The 22,669-nt window shown below is 40.9% G+C and overlaps 2 protein-coding genes and 1 long non-coding RNA gene across 3 annotated transcripts; 2 read left to right on the top strand and 1 right to left on the bottom strand.

Moving 5' to 3' along the window:
• Positions 1–1,014: 1,014 nt before the first annotated feature.
• Positions 1,015–8,664, top strand: LOC136431340 (mucin-22-like). The gene is made up of 9 exons (XM_066422665.1): positions 1,015–1,245; positions 2,784–2,888; positions 3,973–4,047; positions 4,300–4,389; positions 4,901–5,005; positions 5,737–5,811; positions 6,085–6,180; positions 6,305–7,792; positions 7,979–8,664. The coding sequence occupies exons 1-9, from the start codon at positions 1,140–1,142 to the stop codon at positions 8,167–8,169; spliced, it is 2,331 nt and encodes a 776-aa protein (XP_066278762.1). The 5' UTR covers positions 1,015–1,139; the 3' UTR covers positions 8,170–8,664.
• A 1,322-nt stretch (positions 8,665–9,986) lies between these two features.
• Positions 9,987–11,142, bottom strand: LOC136431345 (uncharacterized). Its single transcript, XR_010755038.1, has 2 exons — positions 10,454–11,142; positions 9,987–10,322 (listed from the first exon to the last, which is right to left on the bottom strand). It is a non-coding gene; the product is annotated as an uncharacterized lncRNA (long non-coding RNA).
• A 1,041-nt stretch (positions 11,143–12,183) lies between these two features.
• LOC136431343 (uncharacterized) lies at positions 12,184–21,681 on the top strand. The gene is made up of 9 exons (XM_066422668.1): positions 12,184–12,390; positions 12,712–12,816; positions 12,932–13,006; positions 13,419–13,508; positions 14,618–14,722; positions 15,173–15,247; positions 17,544–17,639; positions 19,679–19,792; positions 20,267–21,681. Exons 1-9 carry the CDS (start codon positions 12,306–12,308, stop codon positions 20,401–20,403), a joined length of 882 nt encoding a protein of 293 aa, XP_066278765.1. The 5' UTR covers positions 12,184–12,305; the 3' UTR covers positions 20,404–21,681.
• Positions 21,682–22,669: the final 988 nt, after the last annotated feature.

Here is a 22,669-nt window from a genome sequence, read left to right as displayed (position 1 = left end):
GACCTACTTCCTATACACAATGTAATTACTAGTACTGTGTACGATTCGGTGTGTCATTTGTTCAATCTCATGCTTTGCTGTCCGAATCATATATTAAAGCCCTGACGAAAGAAGGACAATTTTATTTATTTAATATAAGTTTCACCCACCAATTACCCATTCTCTGTAAGCAAATACATAGACCCGTTAGCACTTTCCTTAAATCAGATCTTCCATCGTTCTATTTGAAGTAGAGATGTTTCTCAATCACTTTGGTAACTAAGCAGTGCAGATCAATTGGGAGACCACGTTTTAGCCCAACGCCCCATTCACTTCTTTTCACCAAGGAGGTTGCTTTCACCAATCAGATTGCACTGACGTCAGTGGCTGGAAAACCGGTTTGAAATGACCCCGTGAGTTAGTGCTATTAGTATCATTATCATTTATTTGTTTCAGGCACTCATAGTTGAGCAATATATGCACAGCTTGTAGACATCTGTAAATGGTAAAACAGGTTTACCGCCTATTTAGAATTTGTATTTACCTCAATCTTTAGTGATGGGCATACTGAAATCAGCAAAGGGAATGAAATAGAATGACCAGGTGGAAATAGGCATGGAGACAACCATCGAAGACGAGGAGGGTGGCCAAGATCCTGAAGTGTGAATAATTTACAGCACGGTCGTACCCCTTTCTTTTGGAAGAGGAACGAAAATTGCGGATATAATTCATATAATCAAGTCAGTGTGAAAACAAGGAAACCAGGAGAGTAGATTGCTTATGATGTAAAACGTTAAAAAGAGGAAGTACTTAATCCTACATCTATTGATTTGTCATATACAGATTCACCATCGACAAGTGTGCGACGTGCAGAGTTACGATACACGTGTTATGATACTAAGTACCATTTGTGCAAGTAGATGGTTACCCGTCATTTAGAATGAAGTCCAAGATCTTAAAAAGTTGAATTAATCCCAATAAGAGGTCGTCGCAGAAAGCTCGTGAGTGAACTGACACCTGGTGCGTTTACCGCTGGGAAAATGGTGTATAGACTCAGCGGCTGATTTGCATAAGACATGTCAAACCGGTTTCTATCCATCCCACCTGTGAACTCAGGATCCTCTAAACAATCGTGTGGTGTCTCCGCTTGAAGCAAAAAAATGGTGTCAGTCGTGTATCTTGCCCTGTTCCTGGTGTTTATAACCGAGGTAAAGTGTTTCCCAGCCGCTGTCAACGGGTCTGATTTATCAGGAAAAGAAAGTAGATGTAAGTGTAACTTCCTTACTGTTAACACAAGTAGAATAGAATAGGAAAACAGTGCGAATCATGGCTTGTATGCAATATGCCCTAAACTAGATAGCTCTAAGCAGTTTTTTTCCATGTGAGATATGCATGGCCAGGATAACATAGGAACAAACCGTTGTAGAATAAGTGGAATACTAGTAGTACATTAACCCTATCTAGACTGGGCTTTTTCTAAATACCTGGGACGGGGTGGGGATCTCAATCGGACGGCTCATAACTTCCAAACAATATGATGTATGGTCACCAAATTTGCAGGTATAAACTATAAACAATCATAAATGATACATTTAAGTACATACGATTCTAATTATGCGGGAAACATGTGTGGGTTAGCAAGGAAACCTTGAAACCTCATTGTTGAAACCGAAATTTGTGAAATTTGAAAATATGCCTGCCAGAAACCCGTTGCCATGGCAGCAAAAAAATGCCTGCATGAAAGCAGCTGCATGAAACTTATATCATTATGATATAAAATTGTTGTCAACTAAATTCTAGGAAAAGTCACAAAGTCTGGTAGTTGTAGCACAAGTCGTTCGGCAGTGGCGTGAAAGTTGGCGCGGGCACTGTACCCTCCTCCCCCACAGTCTGGATAGGGTTAAAATATTAAAAGTTGGCGAAGTACACCGAATAGAGCGCGACGGGGCAGAAGTTACAGTAGCATTGTGATGGATACATAAACTCAGCGCTAAGTTTGGAAAATCAAATTGTTTAGTACAGTATTACTATTAGGTATCACTGGAAAACTCATGTAGAACCCTTTACCATACTTGATACCATAGTTGATCCTACGATTGAAGGTTGAACACCAGAGCTGAGTCTGTGAGTACATAAAAAAATACAAGTGCCGAAATTCCCCTGCTAATACACAGTCTGATGTTGACGATGGGATTTCGGCACTTCTTTTGGAATTGGTGCTCCCTGCACAAAATCGTGATGATAACAAACTGAGGTTTATAAATAAAATCGTACAAGCTTTTCAATGATGATGCTAATCATTAGAAAGGCAACGGACATCTGATCAAAGGAAACTTTTCCCCGGCCTATTCACAAATGTGGCCCTGGTGCTCAGCCCATGAGTGTACAATAATAACAAATGGTATTCATTATAAAGGGCTATTCCAATAATATAGATATGATGCAATTAATGCCATATTTACGGAGATACGATCCACCGAAATCAACTCTATGAACTGTAACTAGTTTGTATACGAGTACATTATTATTGTCAACTCATTATTGTGCTTCATGTATCAAAATAACATTATCTTCTGGACTGGGGTAATGCTCTAACGTGACAACTTAAAACACATACCTGTTGTTTCGTTCACTGTTGAATTTGGAGTCAGGGGTTTGTCTGGTAAAGACGTTTGCAACCGCTTTCGTTTGTCAGCAGAAGTAAGCCATGCAATGTAACGTAGCTATCAATGATATCATGATAATGAACATAAATGAGGCATATGGTGCTATTCACTTATCAATTGTTTATTTGCTTGAAACAGTGCTGACAGTGCTACAGAGAAAATTCCACTTCAACGATGCAGAAGTGGAGGCAACAAAGGAGCTGATTGAAGATGAAGAGAACGGCGTCGACCCTAAACAAGACAGTAAGTAACGAGAGTTCCATGACCCCATACCCCTGCCTAGTAATTCTTGTTTCATTGCAATGCAAATGATGTCTCTTATAGGTAGCATAATATCATTACCCCCCCCCCCCCATTTCCAAATCACTTGTTTTGCAAATATCCTTCTTCAGGAAGCTATTGTAGTATTTCCTCATTAGTTATGCAAATTATGCCGAAATTTAAATCATCTTTGTCTGATGATATTCATCTTTATCTAACGCCATATGTGTTACTAGTATGGCATATTACTAGTAGTATGATACTATGCCATCATTTATCAGTATAAAGGTATGATACAATTTTCTCATTGATTATGCAAACTGGGTCATGATTTTCATAATTTATATCGAGTAGTGTTATTCTTGAACCAAGTTGCATATGTAATCAGTATGAAATTCTTGGTATGTAGCGCAATTGAAGAATGCACTTTCCTCATTGATTATGCAAATCGAGTCCTAATTTGAATAATTGACATGCCATTACATAGAGGGCCTGACTTCTTTCCTAGTACAAAAGCTATCTACCACCAAAAATCATGACCATAGCTTGTCCAGAACACGAGATATCAAAACTGGAAATTCTGCTGCAGTACTTTCGAAAGCCACCAGAGCTCGAAATGTAATATTTCTTAGATAGGAGAAGACTTGTCAAATTCCATGGCAAACCATCCTTAACTTCTATGCTGCTAAACCACATACATACGCTACCAAAACACAGCCGTTCTGGCGAAGATAATCATTATGAATACGGACATCAATTTTGCATATCACGATCAAAATGGTGGTTGTCGAGGTGCTCGTGATAGGACTTTCTTGTCTAATGTCGGTTCCAGAACATCATTTGTGCATGCTCCTAAATGATGATATGATTTATTGGGCATCCGGACAGGTAAATGAATATTAGCCTGTTCTTCTTTACACCTCCGTGTGGCACTACCGAGTAGCATGATCATGATATGTTTATTGTATGTGTATATTTGCAGATAGACGTTAGCTATTTTGAATTGTATCAGAAATACGGACTATATAGCCTCTATGTAGCTAACATATCTTATCATTTCGTGCAGAAGTGATTTTCAGGCTCCAGGTTGAAGAAATCGTGAGAAAACTTAGAACAATGAGCAAAGAGGAAATGGAAAGAAGTAAGTAGTAACCATCACTATTACATTGTAAATAAGAGCATAAGTTTAAACATATTCATGCTTTAGATACATAAATACATGTATGTACTTTCAAATTTGCTATCTCTGAGTATGTCAGAGGCATTCATTCATTATCAAATATTGAAATGACCTCCAATGTTGGAGCACACAATATTCCCATTCTCCATACTTGATTGTGGAGACTCTTTATATCTTGTTATGGACTTATTATGGACGGTACTTTTTTTCCAGTAAAAAGGCTTTTCAGTCGTAAAATGGGGGTGGCCAGAGCAGACGAGGTTTTTGACGCGGCGGAAGAAATATACGCGAGCGAAAAAGAAGGTAAACTAAGTACTTTGCTCAGGAAATGCAATCCTCTTCAATAGGTCTCTGTTTAGAAGTAAAGAATGACACACCAAATATAATTTCTTGCTAATATAAGATCATAACCAGGTTATGTACGGTTATATGAGGAGTTAGGGAATCCTTGTCAGTAGTTCCATTCAGTTAATTACCAGTAGTCTTTCAATAATACAGTGATACAGTGGATCATCATCAGTCTTTCAATTAGTCTTTCTCATGAGTGTCAACTAGCGTGTTTGCACCATCTACAGGATCAGAATCAGGGTTAGGGTTATATAACGCGTTTTGGTTAGGACTGACCGTATTGTGGACATCCGGTTAATTGTACCCAAAATTATGATTGACCGGAACATTCTGTCAATAGCCTAGGTCTTTCGAAAAATACCGTTCAATTCGATTCACTTGCAGAAAACAGAATGTATGTCTCTTCCTCCTGGGCCTGTTCCTTCTCATGATAAGTCATATTTCTATCTATAAACCATTCCCTCAGCAAATGAAGAGTTGGAAGAATCGTTCAAACTAAACGAAGGAGAAGAGGAGGCTTTTGAAGAACTCGTGGAGGATACCAAAGATGGAAGGGATCCTGAAACGGAAGGTTAGTACCAAACATTTCTACTTTAAAAGTGACCCTCTAGAGAGATGTGCATCTCTCTCTCTCCCTCTCTCTGTGTGTATGTGTGTCTTTCATGTTTGAAAGACCGCTTTGTAAACTAGTACTGCGTGGAGATACTCTACATTAGTTAAGAATATTGATTAAAACCCTTCCCACAACCTTTGGTGTAACGTTATAGGGAGGTGCCCATCCCCGTTTCTCTAGCCCTTGCGGCACGCAGAACGCTACAGTAGGCAGCTATCCCACTGAAAGTGGAGTGTTTTCAACTCCCATGGTCTTTCTCTGGGTGCTCAGCAGAGAAATCAGTATGTACCATTTTCAAGTCTATGGTATGACTGGACTAGGGTTTGACCCCCGACCAGCAAGGCGAACACTCTACTCTGTGCATCCTTTAGATAACTCCAGGAGAGGCCATGGAAAGGCTTTCCAACTTTCCACAGCTGATAATGAGGTCGACCTGGTAGCGTTGCAGGGTGTTTAGTATAACCAATTACATGGTTACGCTTTCAAGTGCCATTATTAAAAGTGAGTATCTAAAATATACGGAACACGTGTATTTTGTGTCAACACCGTTAAATGATGGTTACTTTTCAGTCGGGTTACATTGATTGCTCACTTTGAAATGTGAACGTGAAAAGGCCTTTACTTGAAGAAGGCTAGTTACGCTCTGACTGTGCCTTGATCTGCCACTAACCCCCAATTGATTCTGACAGATATGGAGTTCAAGCTGGGACTGTCCGAGCTGGCAGACAGCTATGCCCGACTGTCCCCCGAGCAGGAGGAGCGATGTACGTAGACTGTATCCATTTTTGGTTTTCCCTCTTACAGTCATTAAAAGGAAAGGACGCCAACAATATACAAAATGATATATCAAGAGCTACTGTTTACAAAGCCGTTGATAACAGAAGTAGTCATTTGTTCAGTTGTTGCACATTTATATAATTGAATACATTTCTAATACACAACACAATGGTTACATAATATGAATGTTTCAAACTATACACATAATATGCATCCCAAATGGCGCAAACACTAATAGTTACATAATCATTACACCACAGTTAAAAACCTGGTTGAGGAAGAATTTGGATCGGAGGAGGGAGCCAAGATATTTGAAGAAATCAGGGAGATCCACGAGGAAATGGAGATACTAAAAGGTAAGGAGATGTGCTATAAATGTATAAATAACTTTAAAATGGTTTTAGATCTTGCCATAGCAAAATAGGGCATTTTGCATAACTCTACGAATGTATGACCAGATTCTGTGTACTGCCTTTTCAGCGAACCCGGACGGAGCCAATGGTATCAGTTTAGCGGCGGAGAAAATCAACAGAGTAGCTGACGATCAAGAAAACAAGATGTTTTGGGGTGAACTAGATGTGGACGTGCCAGATGAGGGAAATGAATATAATGGTAACTTCGGTAATAACGGCATGGAAGAGATAGAAGATTTTGGAAACCCTAATTCAGTACAATATGCTAATGCAAGTCCTATCGAAGCACAGAATGCAGGTGCAAACCCTGTTCAAGCACAGAATGCAGGTGCAAACCCTGTTCAAGCACAGAATGCAGGTGCAAACCCTGTTCAAGCACAGTCACCCGGTGCAAACCCTATTCAAACGCAGTCTGCCGGTGCAAACCCTGCTCAAGTACATGTCACAGAGGCAAATCTTTCTCAAGTACAGGCCGCAGGTGTAAACCCTAATCCGTTACAGGCTGCGGATGTGACACCACAGACTGCAGGGGCAAATCCTACCCAAGTGCAAACTGCAGATGCGGAGATAATATATCCTAAAAACGGCACCATTAATCCTTCAAAAGACAATGGGGGAATTGTCAATACATCTACTTCTCATGTTCACGAAGACCTAAAACACAATGGCACTAGTGCAACCACTGCTTCTACCAAACAGCAGAAGACAGGCACACCTATAGGGAGCAGCAATACCGACATTGGGAGCGAGACAACTGAACCTGAAACAGACGTCAGGGTTATCACCACCACCCCCGTAAGCAATATCAGTAGTTTAGTGACGTCCGCCCAAAACGAAACAACTAACTCAGAAAACATTTTCAGTGCTTCAACTCCTGGAAACAGGATCAGCACGTCTCAGCCATTAACTGACACGGAACACTTGGAATCGCCAATCAATCATACATCAAATAACGCAACAGGGACCAACATCACGACAATGACCGTGACTAGAGAGAGAACGTTCGCGGCACAAACTAACCTCAGTATCTCGGAAGATGGACCTCAAAACAAGTTAGAAAATATATCAGGTACACCAACCGCAGTTCCGAATGTTGCTACAACGGACAATGACGAGACAAATAGCTTGAACATTATCACAACTTCTCCAAGTAGCGGCAACAATTCTGTAGCAAATGACAATGTTGCTGTCACAGAAACTGACGTCTACTCGAGCGCCAGCGTGTCTGGACAGGATATGGATGACAATTCGTCAGGCGGAGGCTCGCTAGTTGACATCCCAGCCACAGTATCACCAACTGTAAATGCTGTGTTCCCTGCTAATGTAACAATTCCTGTGGATATCGCTGATGCTTCAGCTGCAGTTCCGACGCCAATCGGCAGTAACAGTAGCTCAACAGAGTCGCCATTTAAGGGCATGGAAAACAGCAAGAACGGTGATACAAACCAAACTACAGCAGCAGACACGGCAACAACTAACGCTACAGCGAGTGCCGAGGAGACATCAGATAACAGCGTCGAAGAAGACCGTGTCTCAGCAGCAAATGTTACAGTTGGTAAGTCACAGGTTGTTTCCTCGAGTGTCTGGCATTTCTAGTGATGACGACTCTGCGAGAATTGTTTGTTAGTAATTGAACAAACGGACTCATCTGCAATAGAATAGCCTTGTGCAGCAGGTTGGCTTGCAGGCACGCCATTTTGTCTCCTGTCGGGAAGGTAACATCTCGGCCTTCTCCCTGTAGGTGTGGGGGACCTGGCGGGTGAGGAAGGTGACAAGAACGATGATGACGATGACTGGTGGCTATGGGACAACCTCCCTGACTGGTCCGATGATGACGATGACTGGTGGTTATGGCACTACTCGACGACCATACCTATGACGACAGAAAGTGACTTCAACAGTGACGCAGACACTGCCGACAACGAACAGTGACGCAGGCACTGCCGACAACGATCCACGTTACCCTACACTTCATCAAGCTGATTCAGTATGATAGTGAACTCATGGCTGATATAGAAAAGTTATCTTCTCAGGATACTTTGACATCAAACTTTTATCACATACTCGACTATATGGATAACTAGAGTTCCACGAACACATTATCTTCGACAAATAATCAAGGCTTTTTATGCAGAGTGATTAATATTTACATGCTTACACCCCCTGCAAATTTGATCATGCACCATATCATTGGGAAGTTATGATGGGGCGAATGAGTCCTGTCTAGAAAGGGTTAAAAATCATTTGGTGGTACAGGACTAGTATATGTGTCTAGTGTGCTGATATACGTTATAACTGGTCATGAAAAAAATATGAGTATGTTGATATTATATGGGCCACAAAGGTTCGATATTGCAGTGTTGTAAGTTGAAAGTGATGATGAAATGGCACAGTCAATTAATATGAATAGAATATATCTTTATTCCATATCATACACATCTTGAAACACGTAGTACATGTGACTTTTCCGCATCTAGCAGTGGTGAAGTTTTGGTGCAGTGTACTCTCCAAGCAGAGGAGTGGGTCTGGCTGGTTTTTGACGTGTTTTTAGATGTTTTTGTTAGGCTTTCTATTTTGTCCTTTTTTTGTTATGTCGTCAACCGTGTTGAACAAAATGCCTGAACTGAACACATTAAAAACCAGCTGGACCCACACCTCTGCTTGGAGAAAGTGGGTGCCTCATCTGTTTATTTATTTGAACTACATGTTCGTTTATGCAAGGCCATCTGTTTACATGTCCTGACACTGTCCCATGTCCCATAATGAAATGCAGTGGGTAAACAAACTTTCCTTACTAATTATGAAAATAAGCTCCTGATTTGCATAATTAGTCATTATGTAAAGTACCATCTGACCTCTCTACATACCAAACATCAAGACGATCTATCGACCCCTTCTCAAGTTATTCATGTCCAAATATCAAAATAAAAACATCCACTGCAGTTAAAAAAAGCCGCTAGGTGGCCCAAATTTGCAGAACTTACTTTCTGTGGCATGAACTATCTACCACACAAAAATCATGACCATAGCACTTTAAGAAAATATGCCCCAAAATTTTCAAGCTCCGCTGCAGTACCTTAGGTACCCGCTAGAAGGCCCATTATCGAACTTGACCTTCCTTTCTGTAAACTCTACCAATCCACTAAATATCATACAGATCCATCAACAGCTTCTCGAGTTATGCTGGCGACATACAGATACACATCCACACAAAGCCCGCTGCAGTACCGACGGAAAATGCCAGGAGAACCATTTTTGAACTTGACCTCCGTTTTCACAACATCTACACACCTGCAAAAAATCATGAAGATCCATCAACGTTTCCGTCACTTTTTTTGCCTACATACAAACCCAAAAAAATGTTAAGTCCGCTGCAGTACTGTTGAAAAACGCCAGGTAAACCATTTTCGAACTTGACCTTCCTTTTAAAAATCCACTACACACCTACTAAAAATCAGAAAGATTGATTGAAGCTTTCTCGAGTTATGCTCCTGACATACATACGGACCCACCCAACAAATTTTTCAACCGAAAACATAATCTTCTCCGAGTACAAGTACTCGGCGAAGATAATAAGTTAGTTAGGCCACAGCAAGTAAATTTTATGGATGGCATCCTCCGCAGACTCCAAAATTAATGAGATAGGGCGAAAAAAAACAAGGCGGGCAAGAAAAAACAAGATTCCGATATTTTCAAATTTTGAGATCATAAATCTTGTTGAACAAGAATTGAGGCGACGAAATATGATATCATGACCAACAAGTCTTTTATTCCTGTATTCAGCCAATGAGGTTTCATATATAATATAAAACCTCCTTGATTCAACAGTAAACATGTCCTTGTAGATGCGTATACATCTCAATAGACAAACTACAACAAATGCAGAAAAGAGCTTGTAGTACCATCATGTGAAGCAACTACACTGGGCATTCATATGCGATGAAACACCTTGTGAATACAGCTCAATTAACTAGACCCCCCCCACCGTTCATATAATGTCCTTGCTAGAACAAATGCAGAAAACAGCTTGTTATTATACCATCATGGGCAGGAACCACACTGGGTATTCATATGCAACGAAACACCTTGGACTGTCAACATTAAACTGTTCTTGAAGATGTGTATACAGCTCAATTAACTAGAACAAACGCAGAAAACAGCTTGTCATACCATCATGGGCAGGAACTACACTGGGTGTTCATATGCAATGAAACACCTTAGACTGTCAACGTTTACGACATATTTGCCCATTTTTGGCATGTTGACCACCGTCGGAGGGCAATGAAATTTCTTGTCTTTTATTTCAAAATCAGGCGAAAATTAATGAGCGCGCTGATCTCATCCATAAAAATTACTTGCTGTGGCCTTAGAAATGTTTGCTTCCTTCAAACTGGTGTGGTACTGCTTGATTATTGGCTGCAATACTGTTCAGTATTAGGCGGCTTACGTTTTCACAGATTTTACTGTTGTCCTGATTTGATAAGTATGCATACCTGAAGCAAACACAACATTCATTAGTAGCATTAATATGGTCCCATCGACAGCAGATATCAAAAGTGAGATGTAATGAAGCGACAAGAAAAGGAATTCAAAGTTACGACAGATGGAAGACAAACAATTACAGTAGAGTTTACTTCCAGTGAAAGATAACTCTTTGTCTGTTTCACCTAACGTTATTCTAGATTGCATAGAACAAAAATGATACTTGCATTTTGTAGCTGAGAGTGCGTGTCGCTGATTGGCCCAGGTGGCAATCCCTGGTTCTAATATGGGGTCTTTGATTTTGACTTCTAGCCGACCATTTTCAAAAGTTTTGCTGTCTAACACGACATTTTCACTCCTAGCACAGTTTTCTGACTCTCTGCGTATATCGGTCTGTCTGTGTGTGTGTGTGTTTGTCTGCGTGTGTGTGTGTCTGTCTGTCTCTCTCTGTGTGTGTGTGCGTGTGTGTGTCTGTCTCTCTGTGTACGTGTGTGTGTGTCTGTCTCTCTCTCTCTCTGTGTCTGTCTCTGTGTGTGTGTGTCTGTCTCTCTGTGCGTGTGTGTGTCTGTTTGTCTGTCTCTCTGTGTGCGTGTGTGTCTGTCTGTCTGTCTGTCTGTCTGTGTGTGTTTGTGTGTCTGTCTGTCTCTCTGTGTACGTGTGTGTGTCTGTCTGTCTCTCTGTGTGTGCGTGTGTGTGTGTCTGTCTCTCTGTGTGTGCGTGTGTGTGTCTGTCTACGGTGTGTGTGTGTGTGTGTATCCCGACTATACAATGTATTGTGAGTAAACAGCATGAGTAAGAGCCATCTCTTGTCGACCAAAGTTTTTATAACTTTGTGAAGAATAGAGTGGCCATGGATTGGCACAGAAATTTCTTGTCAAAGACTTACTATCATCGTAGACGATTCTCAGAAAATGTTAAAAGTATCTTTGATTTACAAGGAAACATTTCACATCTTCATTAGCGCAAAGCAATCTTAATTTGTCTAAATCTTCAAGCTGCATCAACTAACGTCTAGACAAGCAATGGATGAATTGTTATGGTTAGAAGTTAGGGTGGTAGAAGTTGGCAGAAGTTACGATAATTACCGAGTAGTTTTGAGGCTACCGGGAGTCAGATGTGACGTCATATCATACCAGTGCAAAGGGTATGGTAGGGTGGCCGTTAGGGTGACGTCATCCTGATACTGGACATAATTGGAATTGTTCCCGTGATAAAGAAATCAGTATATTCGTTTCCCTGAAAATAAGTCATATTGCATAAGACAGCTGTTTGCGCATCTTGTGATATGCTGTCATTTGGTCATGATCATTTCGGAAGCAAACTGCGTCCGATAACTATAAATCATACTTAAATCATGTTAATACGCACCTCATGCGGGCTTGTATATACGCACAAGTGTGGCAGGGCCCATACTCATTTCCGGAGGCACTTGCGTCATAATTGATGTTCTGTACGTCACACCGCTAACTTGATAATCTAGTTCTAGACAGGCACGAACACGGATAGGGTCACACCCAGGCTTGTCCGTCACAGTGTCTTGACGAGATTTCAAAAGATTGACACCGAACAGGGGACACCGCGGCGATATGAGGGCTGCTGTTACGTTTCTTGCTCTGCTTTGCGTGCTGAGAGACGTCTATAGCGTTCCTGCTGGCCAAGGGGAGAAGCAACGTAAGTAGAACAACGGCTTGGTAAGAAGTGTATAACCCTTTGACACTATTACTAGTATTAGTGGTGTGGTTAGTTTAAAGAGATTAAAATGCGCACTCATATTGTCTGAATAGTAAAGTAGATTTCTCGTTTACAACTGTTCAAGTTTGATAACGTTATATTTAATGTTGATTTTACTAACTTTTCAATGAAAGGAAACATAACGTAGTCGTATCGTTTGACCTTGTACTGACCTTGACTTCAAGCTGTAATCGTGGCGGCCATCTTGTTTGTTGACTGCCTCCATGTTGACTGCCTGCATGGCCTTTCCCGTGTTTGCAGTTATAAACCAACTGGGTGAGAAATTGAAGTTCAGCGAAAATGAGGAGGAAGTTGTCGAAGAACTGATCAACGACGAGAAGGGCAAGACGGACAACGAAAACAATAGTAAGTTCCGACTATAAGTTACCATTGTTGCATAAACTAAGAGACACAAACTGCAATCTTTCGAACAAGACACGATCTTCTTATGATCGGTCCTGATGATTTGTCTGTTCTTTAGATCTCCAGTTCCGGATGCAAGTGGATCAAATTGTGGAAAAATTGAAAGTTCTGAACGACGACGAGATACAGAAAGGTGGGATATTGACCATATGCCGTTTGCTTTTTTTACCGGCTGTGTGAATACTTATGTCTGGACAAGGGGTTGGCCTGGTTGTCGTGGTTGTCGTGGTTGTCGTGGTAGGATTGTGATTATATCTAGAACGTGGGCAGGAGTTGCAACCATGAAGTCGTTTGAGATGCACGTCATTTGAAGGCCTGCTAGCGTTTTTTCACGGTACTGCAAGTGGAACAACCGTTTCATATCCTCTGTTCTAAACATGCCATGGTCTTGATTTTTAGATGACAGGTGTTATGTACTGTGTTCCGTGGTGTAGGGTTGCGCTCTCTAGAAACTTGTTGAGGAACTGCAGCGGTGTGATTTATGGCAGAAAGCATTGCACAGAGCAAAAAAATGAATCTAACAAGACGTCGGTTTTCCGTTTCAGTGAGACACCTTTTCAACAAGAAATTAGGAGGCGTAGCAACAGACAAGATCTTCTTGGAGGCACACAGAATCTACCAAGACGAACAGGATGGTAATTACCACATTCCATTCTTGAACTTTCTGAACATCATGTCACGACCTCTCTCTTTGATCCCCTACTTGTCATCTTAGCCATTATAGTGAAGTGAAGTGATAACAATGCCAATTGTGACTAAGGTCATATTGGCTTATAGCTTGACTATTGGATAGTAACCTCTATGTTCATTGGGACACAACTAATCATAGATATTTCGAGGCGACAGGAAGTCATCACGAAGCTAACAGGATTGATGGAGCAAACTGAATTGTAGCTGTAAGGAGGTCAGAGGTCAGACGTGCAAACCTTATTTTGGCTGTGCAACTGTCCTTACAGTGGAGATTACCTCCTTGTGTGACGTTTTGCACAAGTTATTCAAGTAGAGAGCAAGATTTGCCAACCAGCTTGTAGCGTCCCCCGTCTCTGTTGAAGAATATGAATGAATGAATGAATGAATCAATGAATAGTTTATTCATGTAAAACCTGGCAGCCGAGCGGCTGAAGTGACTTTTACTTGCACCGGTTTAAGATTCCACTATCATACTGCACAAATTCTGTAGTATAAAGATTACTAACACAGACAACAGGGTATGCAGTTGATTTGATCATGAGCAGTCAATTACGTTACAGTTACAACATGTTATTGTTCGTTGTTCAACAGTCTCAGCAGTGGTGGTATCGCCAGTTTTTCTAGGTTTCGGCCTTGATCCTGTCGTCGTGTGTTAGGCAGGCAATAGTGCTAATATATTGGACACTGCAAAACCACACAGTAAACATTACAAAACTAGCAGATAACAAGTTAGATAGCTCATTTCTTTTTCGAAATGAACCAGCTGCAGTGGCATGGCAAATAAACTTTACACCAGGTTTTCCTTCTATGCCTCCCTTTGGAATTAACCATATTTACACATCCAAGGGCGATCTGACACGCGCGTTTCTGTACCCCGCAATATTTGTAAGTTGTTAATTGTAAGTCCGTGGTGCCATACTGCTGCACATTCAAGGATCAGCCTTATAAAGCCAAAGGGAACAAACAATCTATAGTCTATTTCATTAATTAATGATATCAGATTCAGAGATGAGAAAAAATAGCGCAATGATTGTTTTCTTTACCCTGCAACTAGCATTCAGAGAATTAGAAGAGGACCTGTGGTTGGACAAAGAGGAAGACGAAGCGTTTGAAAGACTTGTGAAAGATTTGGAGACGGGGAATGACCCTTATAAAGAAGGTAACATAGCATCACTATTTCCAGGATCTTTATTTCATACATACAAACACACACGCACGCACGCACACACACACACACACACACACACACACACACACACACACACACACACACTGATTTGTCTTCGTACATCTGGCAAACCCATCCGGGAACTTGCATGGAACCCTTGTCAGAAGTGCTAGCCCTTTGTGGTAGCCAGTACCCACTATCTCTCACGGCCAACATAACCTTATGTAGAAACGATGAAAAAGCACGGGTACTATTTAGAATACAACACAGTGAACAAGCTCTCATACCGAACCCATTATGATCAAACACTATCATAGACACGTGGGCCATGCTATTTGAGTGTTTCATTGTCGTCTGATCACTTTCAGTACGATTTGTACCAGCTTAACGTAACATTCCTCTTTATGCCTCATAATCAACACAAGTTACATATCTTCACAGACAACAAGACTCTGTATGGAATAGGACAGTTTGCTAGTTCTGTGACTGCCCTGCCTAAAGATGAACAGGAACTAGGTGAGTTGATTCTTAACTGCAAGTACATGTAACATTATATGATACCTATGTCTGAAAGCGACAGACTGTTTCTGTGCACTAGTAGTACTTGCTTATGTATGCAGAGCATCTATACATGTTCAACCGCCCGGTTATTGCCGCCATGTTGACTTCTATAGCAGCGACGTGGGCAACTTACAGCATCATGCATGCATAGAAAATGCTGTAACTAATACCACGTTTGGAAATACTTCCTATTCTAGCTCCGGTTTAAAACCCTGATCGCTTCCCTGCAGAATATTCTAAAACAGAAGCAATCGGCCCGCAACACGTTGGTGATCTCGCTGCAACCGGGCAATTTGACAGAGGTGTCAAGGAATTTCATCGATTACAAACGAATCGCTTTACGCTTTATGTGTTTAGTTGCCTTTTAAGTCATACTTGCACGTTTTGAATTATATTCGGATTTCCCATTATGGGTCAACGGTAACACAAATCCAATTTAGGACGCAGTCGCCAACGTGTCGCGGGTCCAGTGAGATGGGGGCTTGTTCAAATAATCGGCCTCTTTTCGTTGTCAACGACTTCCCAACAAAACTGGATAAAATGTTATAGCATGTAACAACTAAAAGCAGAAAGAAACTTTGACAGTGCAAAGAGTTCATACATTTCTTAATTGGGCATTGCTATGCCACCATGATCTCGACCGGGACCAAATGTGCCGTCTAGTTCAAAGAAGTACATAATTTGCGCAATCTTCAGTTGGACTTTGGTGCAAGTAATCATTGAAAAAAAAAACTCGTTGGAAGAAAACAACAAATGTTCCTCACTATGGTCTCTTCCTTCATCATCGACATATCATTCAGCATTAGGCGGTGATTCGATCCCTTTGATGCAGACTTTGCCCAATAACTGGTAGGTAGCGCAATTACGCAATATGCTTTTTTCGAAATGGATGCTCTTCTAAAACCGCTATTCTTGTGATGGCTGATTTTCCGAGTAGCGGGAGAGACAAAAAGGGGCAAGCATATATGAAACAAATTACAGTTACTACCCGTCCCATGAAAATGGGAGGTATAGTTTTTGGGCCTGATATGTGGTATGTTGGTAGGTATTGTGTCGATTTTGGGGCTCCTGGTGGCCAGCCTTGGTACTGCAGCAGAACGTCCGGTTTTCTTATCTTTGGTGCGGATGAAGATCTTAATGTAAGGTGGAAATGGTGTAGGTTTGGGCCCATTAAGTATTGTATTTTTGTGAAAATCTTTGAAAGAGGATAATCGATCGAAGGAACATCAGATTTCCATGATATTCGGCATGAAGGTAGTTTAGACTAAGGTGTACACAATCAGTTGTACGCAGATTATGCTAATAAGTACTTCATTTGGATATCTAACGAGAAAGTTCTATGATTGCAGTGTTGTCCATAATTGGCATTTGATACGTGTAACTGAAGTAATATATGGCAGGTGAAATATCAATAGATACCAATTATGCAAGTAAGGACCTCATTTGCATGATTAATATGAAAATGTTATAATTCCGTTGTTGACAGTAAAATGCACCAGGGCCAGGTTCAGATTGATCACTTCCGCTTCCAGTGGTACTTCCGGTAGTCGCCATTTCCAACGGTCGTCGCCATATCGCTGACCACTTGATGCCATATCCGAGCGTTTCATAACTTTTCGGGGCTGACAAGAAGCAAAAACGTTCATTAAGCAACAGTTTGATTCCAAATGTACGCCAGTATAGTGATGAATAAAAAATGCTTTAAAAAAGGGGCCACTGAACCCGAGTCAAAAGGCTATATCTTTAGTCCAACCAAATACGACAGGAAACATCACGGTCAGTACAGTTAAAGTGACGGAGCGGACTACAAAATCTGCTGATACACGTAAAAACGACGGCCTATGACGAGACAGAAATTAGCAGCGTATCTGTATGACTTGTGCATGCTGGGAATATGGCACCTGCCACAAGTGGTTAGGGGTGTGGATATTTTCTTATTACTTTTGCCGAGAAGGTTATGTTTCTTTTGTGATACATGACAGAAATGTTATACTTAACTTGTTATGAAAACTCAAAATATCTAATGGGGTATGAGGTCTCCGAGATCTAAGTTCACGAAAGTATCAAGCGTCGTCCGTCGGGCTTCGCTCTGATTGAAATTCATTTTCTTATGCATTGCTTACGAGTTGAATGGAGCAAGAAGGCTTGTTTCAGATTCAGCCAGCTAGCCATCACAGGCAAGTCTATATTGTAACAGTTTAATATGTTTGTACAAAAATAAACAAGGGCATGGCCTTTCTTTTTTCTTCAGTTCGTGGCCTTATCATTAACAGGTATGGTGAAGACTTGGGCAAACGGTTGTTGGGCAAGATGGCAGAAATTAACAACCATGTGAACGACCTACTGGGTAAGCTATCCAATTTCAATGGGTTGTTTTTGCTACAAACTTTTTAACCAATCGTGTGCATTGATGGCAATGCTCCTGTCATTTTTCAATTGCACAATAAATCTTAATGAAGCTAATGTAGATAAAACAATAATTCCTTCACTTGACTTTCATTTCATATTGTCAGGTGCTTCTACTGTCCCTTCGACGAAAAAGTCGTGCTACATGTCTTGCACTGCCATGTTGTTGGGCATTCTCTTAATGTCAAAACAACTAAGGTGGAGCTACAAATCCTGATCACATTCAGCATTGTGACATTCTCTCCGTGAGATGGCTTTGTACTGCACTGACATGTAGTAGTGTAGATATCAACTGGAAATCGCGATCAAAATGGCGGGTGTTTCGTGTTTTTTTTTAGGGACAAACTTCCGAACTAAACAGGGCGGAATCTCAGTCGAGGTCTTACGCGTGATAAATTCAACAGAACCTAAACGTTTTGAATGTATCATGTACCCAGCCCATCATAAACTCTCATTACAAACTCTGAACTCTAAGTTACGAGTCTAAGCTTAAGACGCGGATCTCATAGGCAATATGCCTCTTATCCGAACACTATGTTATGTTATGTTATGTTATCAATTTGTATTCAGCGAGCTTTACTGGGAACTGTATAGCACAGTCAAGCGATGAAAGGGGTTGGTATGGTAGACTATTTATTTGTTTTCTTCTGAATAAAAATCGTGAATGCGTGGTGGTTAAAAATCGATGGACCCGCCCCGCCCGCCTTTCTCGGCGTTGATGTGGATGTATGTAACCCACCTTTACATAACAATTATTTGTCTCTCAGAATGCGAGAAATAGCGTTTAATTTTAGGGGGTTGAAAATGTCAAAATCCGACCCCCTAGGAAGCTCGCCCCTGCCGATGGTCAGGCCGTCGGCTCTCCGGTCTTGCGGAAACACCCCCCTCGTAAAGCCGTAGCTGCAAGAACCAAGGCAAGAACACATCCGGGAACTTCAGAATACCCGCTTCCCTCCTCCATTCACGTGACGCGCCTCTGATCGACTTTTCCTGAACCTGCAACTATCCAGATGTCATCTAAAACCACCTTGTCCTGATCTCCCCAAACAGATGTCCAACTGTTACAATCGAGACAGCAAACAGTGTTAAGCTTCTCCTTTGCAGATTTCCCGTTTATGTTTTCTTATCATTTTCTTTACTGCCCGAAAACAGCTATCTAAATATAATTGACATTGAGATTCGATTTGACACAGCTATAATGTTATAAGCAGTGTGCATCTAAGTCCAGTCTTTATAGCATTACTCGTATTCAAGTCACCAAGGTGACCAATTATCTGGGTCACATGTCGTCATGACACTCACGCCATTCAACCAGCTATTCTCATCTTGGCCCCCGGCAAGCTTTTTTTTTTACAAAAAGAGCATTTCTTATTTAGAGTATTCTGAACTTATTATCAAAGAATATCTCTATTATAATCATGCTAGTATACATGGGCTCACCTGATACTCATTGCTGAATACGTATGTACCAATTTTGTGTCAGAGCCTAAAAGTGATAAAATTTAGCTGTGCTTATCTTATTCATATCTTAAGTTAATATCAGTGACTTTGTTAAATCCACATGGTTCGAAAATATCTTATTGGTCTTGTGCATCACTTCTTGTTGGAAATTCTAGCAACCCAGTAACTACAGTATATACATTGCACAACAAATTGTGGGATCAGGTGATTAGGCAGGAAAGCTGAAAAGTGACATAAATAACTACACTGAGGATATACCGTGCTAATTACAGACTCATTTACATAAGAAATGAGGCAAAACAAAACAAAACAAAACAAGAAATTCACAAAAAGATCTAAACAAAGTATGCGGTGTCCGGACTCTTGTCTTGTTACTTTCAACCAGTCTCTGGCCAAGAATTTGCAATAAACTCATTATTGATCAAAATCAGACAAAACTATTAGTAGCATGTCGTCTGTATAGCTTCTGTGATTGTGTAATGTTATGCAATTATCAACACTGTCTGTTTCTTACATCAGAAACTGATTGGGAATATCCCGACGAGGTGCTGGACTCAGATGAGGAGGATGTCGGGGAGGGTAAGCGATTCTGGAAGAACCTTGGGCTTGAAGTTCCAGACGCGTTATTAGTAGGTAAGTAACTTTCTTTGCGAAGTGCGACATGGTTTCACTTGAAATATGGCCCTCGTTTCTGTTCCTTGCTGGATTGAGAGAGTCCATCAAGAACTTGAGACGTCACTATCTTTATACCTCTTGGAGGTAAATTGAATGGTATTACCAAGCTTACACATAGTACCCCATTCGTTTGATATTTATCTGAATGAAAAGCGGTCTGCGGGCCGATTTGACCTTCTCATGAATAATCAGAGGCTCGAAAAAAATATAACTAAAGTCACAGCAAGTAAATTGTATGAAGGGCATTCTCTGCGAGAGCCACATCTAATAGGTGAGCGTGAAAAAAAAAAAACAGATGGCAAAGAAAAACAAGATGCCTAAATTTTCAAAATAGAGACCATAAACGTAAAATAGAGACCAAAAACGTAAAATAGAGACCACAAACGTAATGATGGGAAATGTGGAAGATTCACTGTCGTGTCTTGTCCTCAGAGGATCCATGGGCGACTGATGACCCGGATCTGGATGAAGCGTGGAAGGAGGAGGAAGAAAAGGAAGAGGAAGACGCCGAACAGACCAAGCGTTTCTGGAAGAATTTAGGCATAGGGGCACCTGGCGAGAGAAGATAGGTGCATACGTGAAAAATATAATGCATTTTCCGAGCGGCAGCGCTATCAACATGTTTTTGCATAAGGGATTGTTACGATAAGAATTGCATAGGAATTTTAAGGTAATGTTTGGAGCTTGAATAACACAATCACGACAACCATGTGGAAGTATACACAATTATACACGTTGGGAAATGTATACAAATGTAAACAGAGCAATACTAGTATGAGTGAGAGTTTCTCCTGGATTGTAGTGATTCGCATGTATTGAAATTGTATCTCTATTCATATTCATAACATGAGGCTATCAGTAGCAAGGCGAATGATTGACACGCATCAGGATGGTCTGTTGCGCAGAGTACAGAAGAGCAAGGTCGATGAAACAGCAGTTTTAGTATCACGAGAGAAAACGCAAAAGGGAAGGGGGGGGGGCAAAGCAGTGAACATTATTTCATAAAGTTAATTAAAATATAACTCAACTTTTTATTCACACTATTCTTTGTTTTGACAGATCAACGCTACGTACTTTACAAGGAAACATTATATAACGTTCACAGACATCCCTTTGAATGTCAGTGATTGTCAGTTTAGATTTCAAACAATTAAAAATCTATGTTCCACAATTGCTTACTTGCTTAAGGCGGTCCATCGATTTCGATGATGACGTCACTCCACGTAGGTCCTCTGGTGGTATGTTCCACAATACCGCCGTATCATTCAGTGGTTTGGCTATCGGTGACAGACAGCCGGGTCTACCTAACTAGCAACTGCCGTCAAATCTAGCTACATAAATTTAAAAACTACATGTATAAAAATGACGATTATTGTCGTCAGAGACGATACTTACTATATGAGTACTGCGTAGGTTTGTTCAGAATATAATGTGGTATCTATGTCTATATCTATATTCCATGCGAGTCAAATATCCTGCTGACAGTAGACTGATCCGACACATATTTTCTGTAAAAGACATACGTACGTTTCATTTTCTAGTTTCTTTTTGAAGTGCCGTACTGTCGGCAACTGTACCAGGAGGGCACTTAAACTACATTAGAGCTCTGTGTCATCACAATACGAATACATGTAATATGCAAAGAAGTTTCTCATTAGCATAATTTGTTCATTATTTCCTCTTTCCAAATCACATATGGTGTAAATGTTGTTAAAGAAGCTATTGTAGCATTTCTTCATCAACTAGGCAAATTTACCAAATCTATGCCTGATGATATTCACTGTTATTTAACCTACCGATGTCACTAGTATGAATATGCCATCATTAAACACTAATGTATTTTACAATCTTGTCATTAATTACGCAGACTAGGTCATGCATGGTTTGCATTATTCATATCCGTTAAATGTTCCTCTCAAACCAAGTTACCAAGTTACATATGTGCTGAGTATGAAATTCCTGTCAATAAGTACAATTGAAATATAAATGTTCCAATTTGATTATGCAAATCAAGCCCTAATTTGCATTATTAACATACCATTACGTTGGTTTTCATCAAAGTTACCTACAGGTCATTCATTCATTCATAACGCTTATACTGTTTCAAAATCTTAATTGAAACGTCCCCTGCAGTTCCTATGAAAGCTGCCAGAGGGACCAAACTTTTCTCACTTCTCCCACACACGAGAACTATTTACCACACCACTGTGTAATTCGCTGGCGGCATCATGGCTACCCAGGGCGTCTTCGCGAACTCGGCGTGAAGCGTGAAGCGTGAGCCCTTTCTGAAGACCCATCTCCGATGTCTTGGGGTCTTTAAGGTTCGAGGAAGGTCAAGGGGTAATGCAGAGGTGTTTGGAATCTTCAGCTTTCTATAAGTACTGTTCTTGGCAACAGGGCCGACAAACACAATGTCGTATTCACATGCAAATCAAATTTGATTGATGTCGTCGCCAGAACCTCGAAGAATGTACCGACAGGTGGACACACTCAAGCTACGAGTGGTAAGGATTATCGTCCCTCTTCACTATTCAAAGTCGTTTACCTCAATGCAAGAAGTGTCAAGGCGAGAAACAAGTTGGTACAATTTCAGAATTTGATTCACGTAAAACGCCCTGATGTTCTGGCCATTACGGAGACTTGGCTGAACCAATGCTTAACGACGATATCCGTGACCAAGAGGTAATCCCACCCGGCTTTGTAACCTACCGTAAAGACCGTCACCTCGTCCATGCAGGCAGGACTAGTGGCGGCGTTCTTCTGGCTGTCCGTGCAACCTTATGCAGTTCGCGAAGGCCAGACCTTGAGCCCAAGGATGAAATTCTCGTCTGCGAA

This window comes from Branchiostoma lanceolatum, chromosome 3 (assembly GCF_035083965.1).
Source record: "Branchiostoma lanceolatum isolate klBraLanc5 chromosome 3, klBraLanc5.hap2, whole genome shotgun sequence".
In the NCBI taxonomy this organism is placed as follows: Eukaryota; Metazoa; Chordata; class Leptocardii; order Amphioxiformes; family Branchiostomatidae; genus Branchiostoma; species Branchiostoma lanceolatum.
The sequence above is the reverse complement of the archived record's forward strand: the minus strand, read 5'-3'. Positions and strand labels throughout refer to the sequence as shown.

Bases quoted from the DNA above. Each gene is read 5' to 3' on its own strand.
- LOC136431340 (XM_066422665.1), top strand. From the start codon at position 1,140: ATGGTGTCAGTCGTGTATCTTGCCCTGTTCCTGGTGTTTATAACCGAG. The intron at 2,889-3,972 runs GTAAGTAACGAG...CATTTCGTGCAG, and splicing joins CGTCGACCCTAAACAAGACA to AAGTGATTTTCAGGCTCCAG. The intron at 5,006-5,736 runs GTTAGTACCAAA...TGATTCTGACAG, and splicing joins AAGGGATCCTGAAACGGAAG to ATATGGAGTTCAAGCTGGGA.
- LOC136431343 (XM_066422668.1), top strand. From the start codon at position 12,306: ATGAGGGCTGCTGTTACGTTTCTTGCTCTGCTTTGCGTGCTGAGAGAC. The intron at 13,007-13,418 runs GTGGGATATTGA...TTTCCGTTTCAG, and splicing joins CGACGACGAGATACAGAAAG to TGAGACACCTTTTCAACAAG. The intron at 17,640-19,678 runs GTAAGCTATCCA...TTCTTACATCAG, and splicing joins CCATGTGAACGACCTACTGG to AAACTGATTGGGAATATCCC.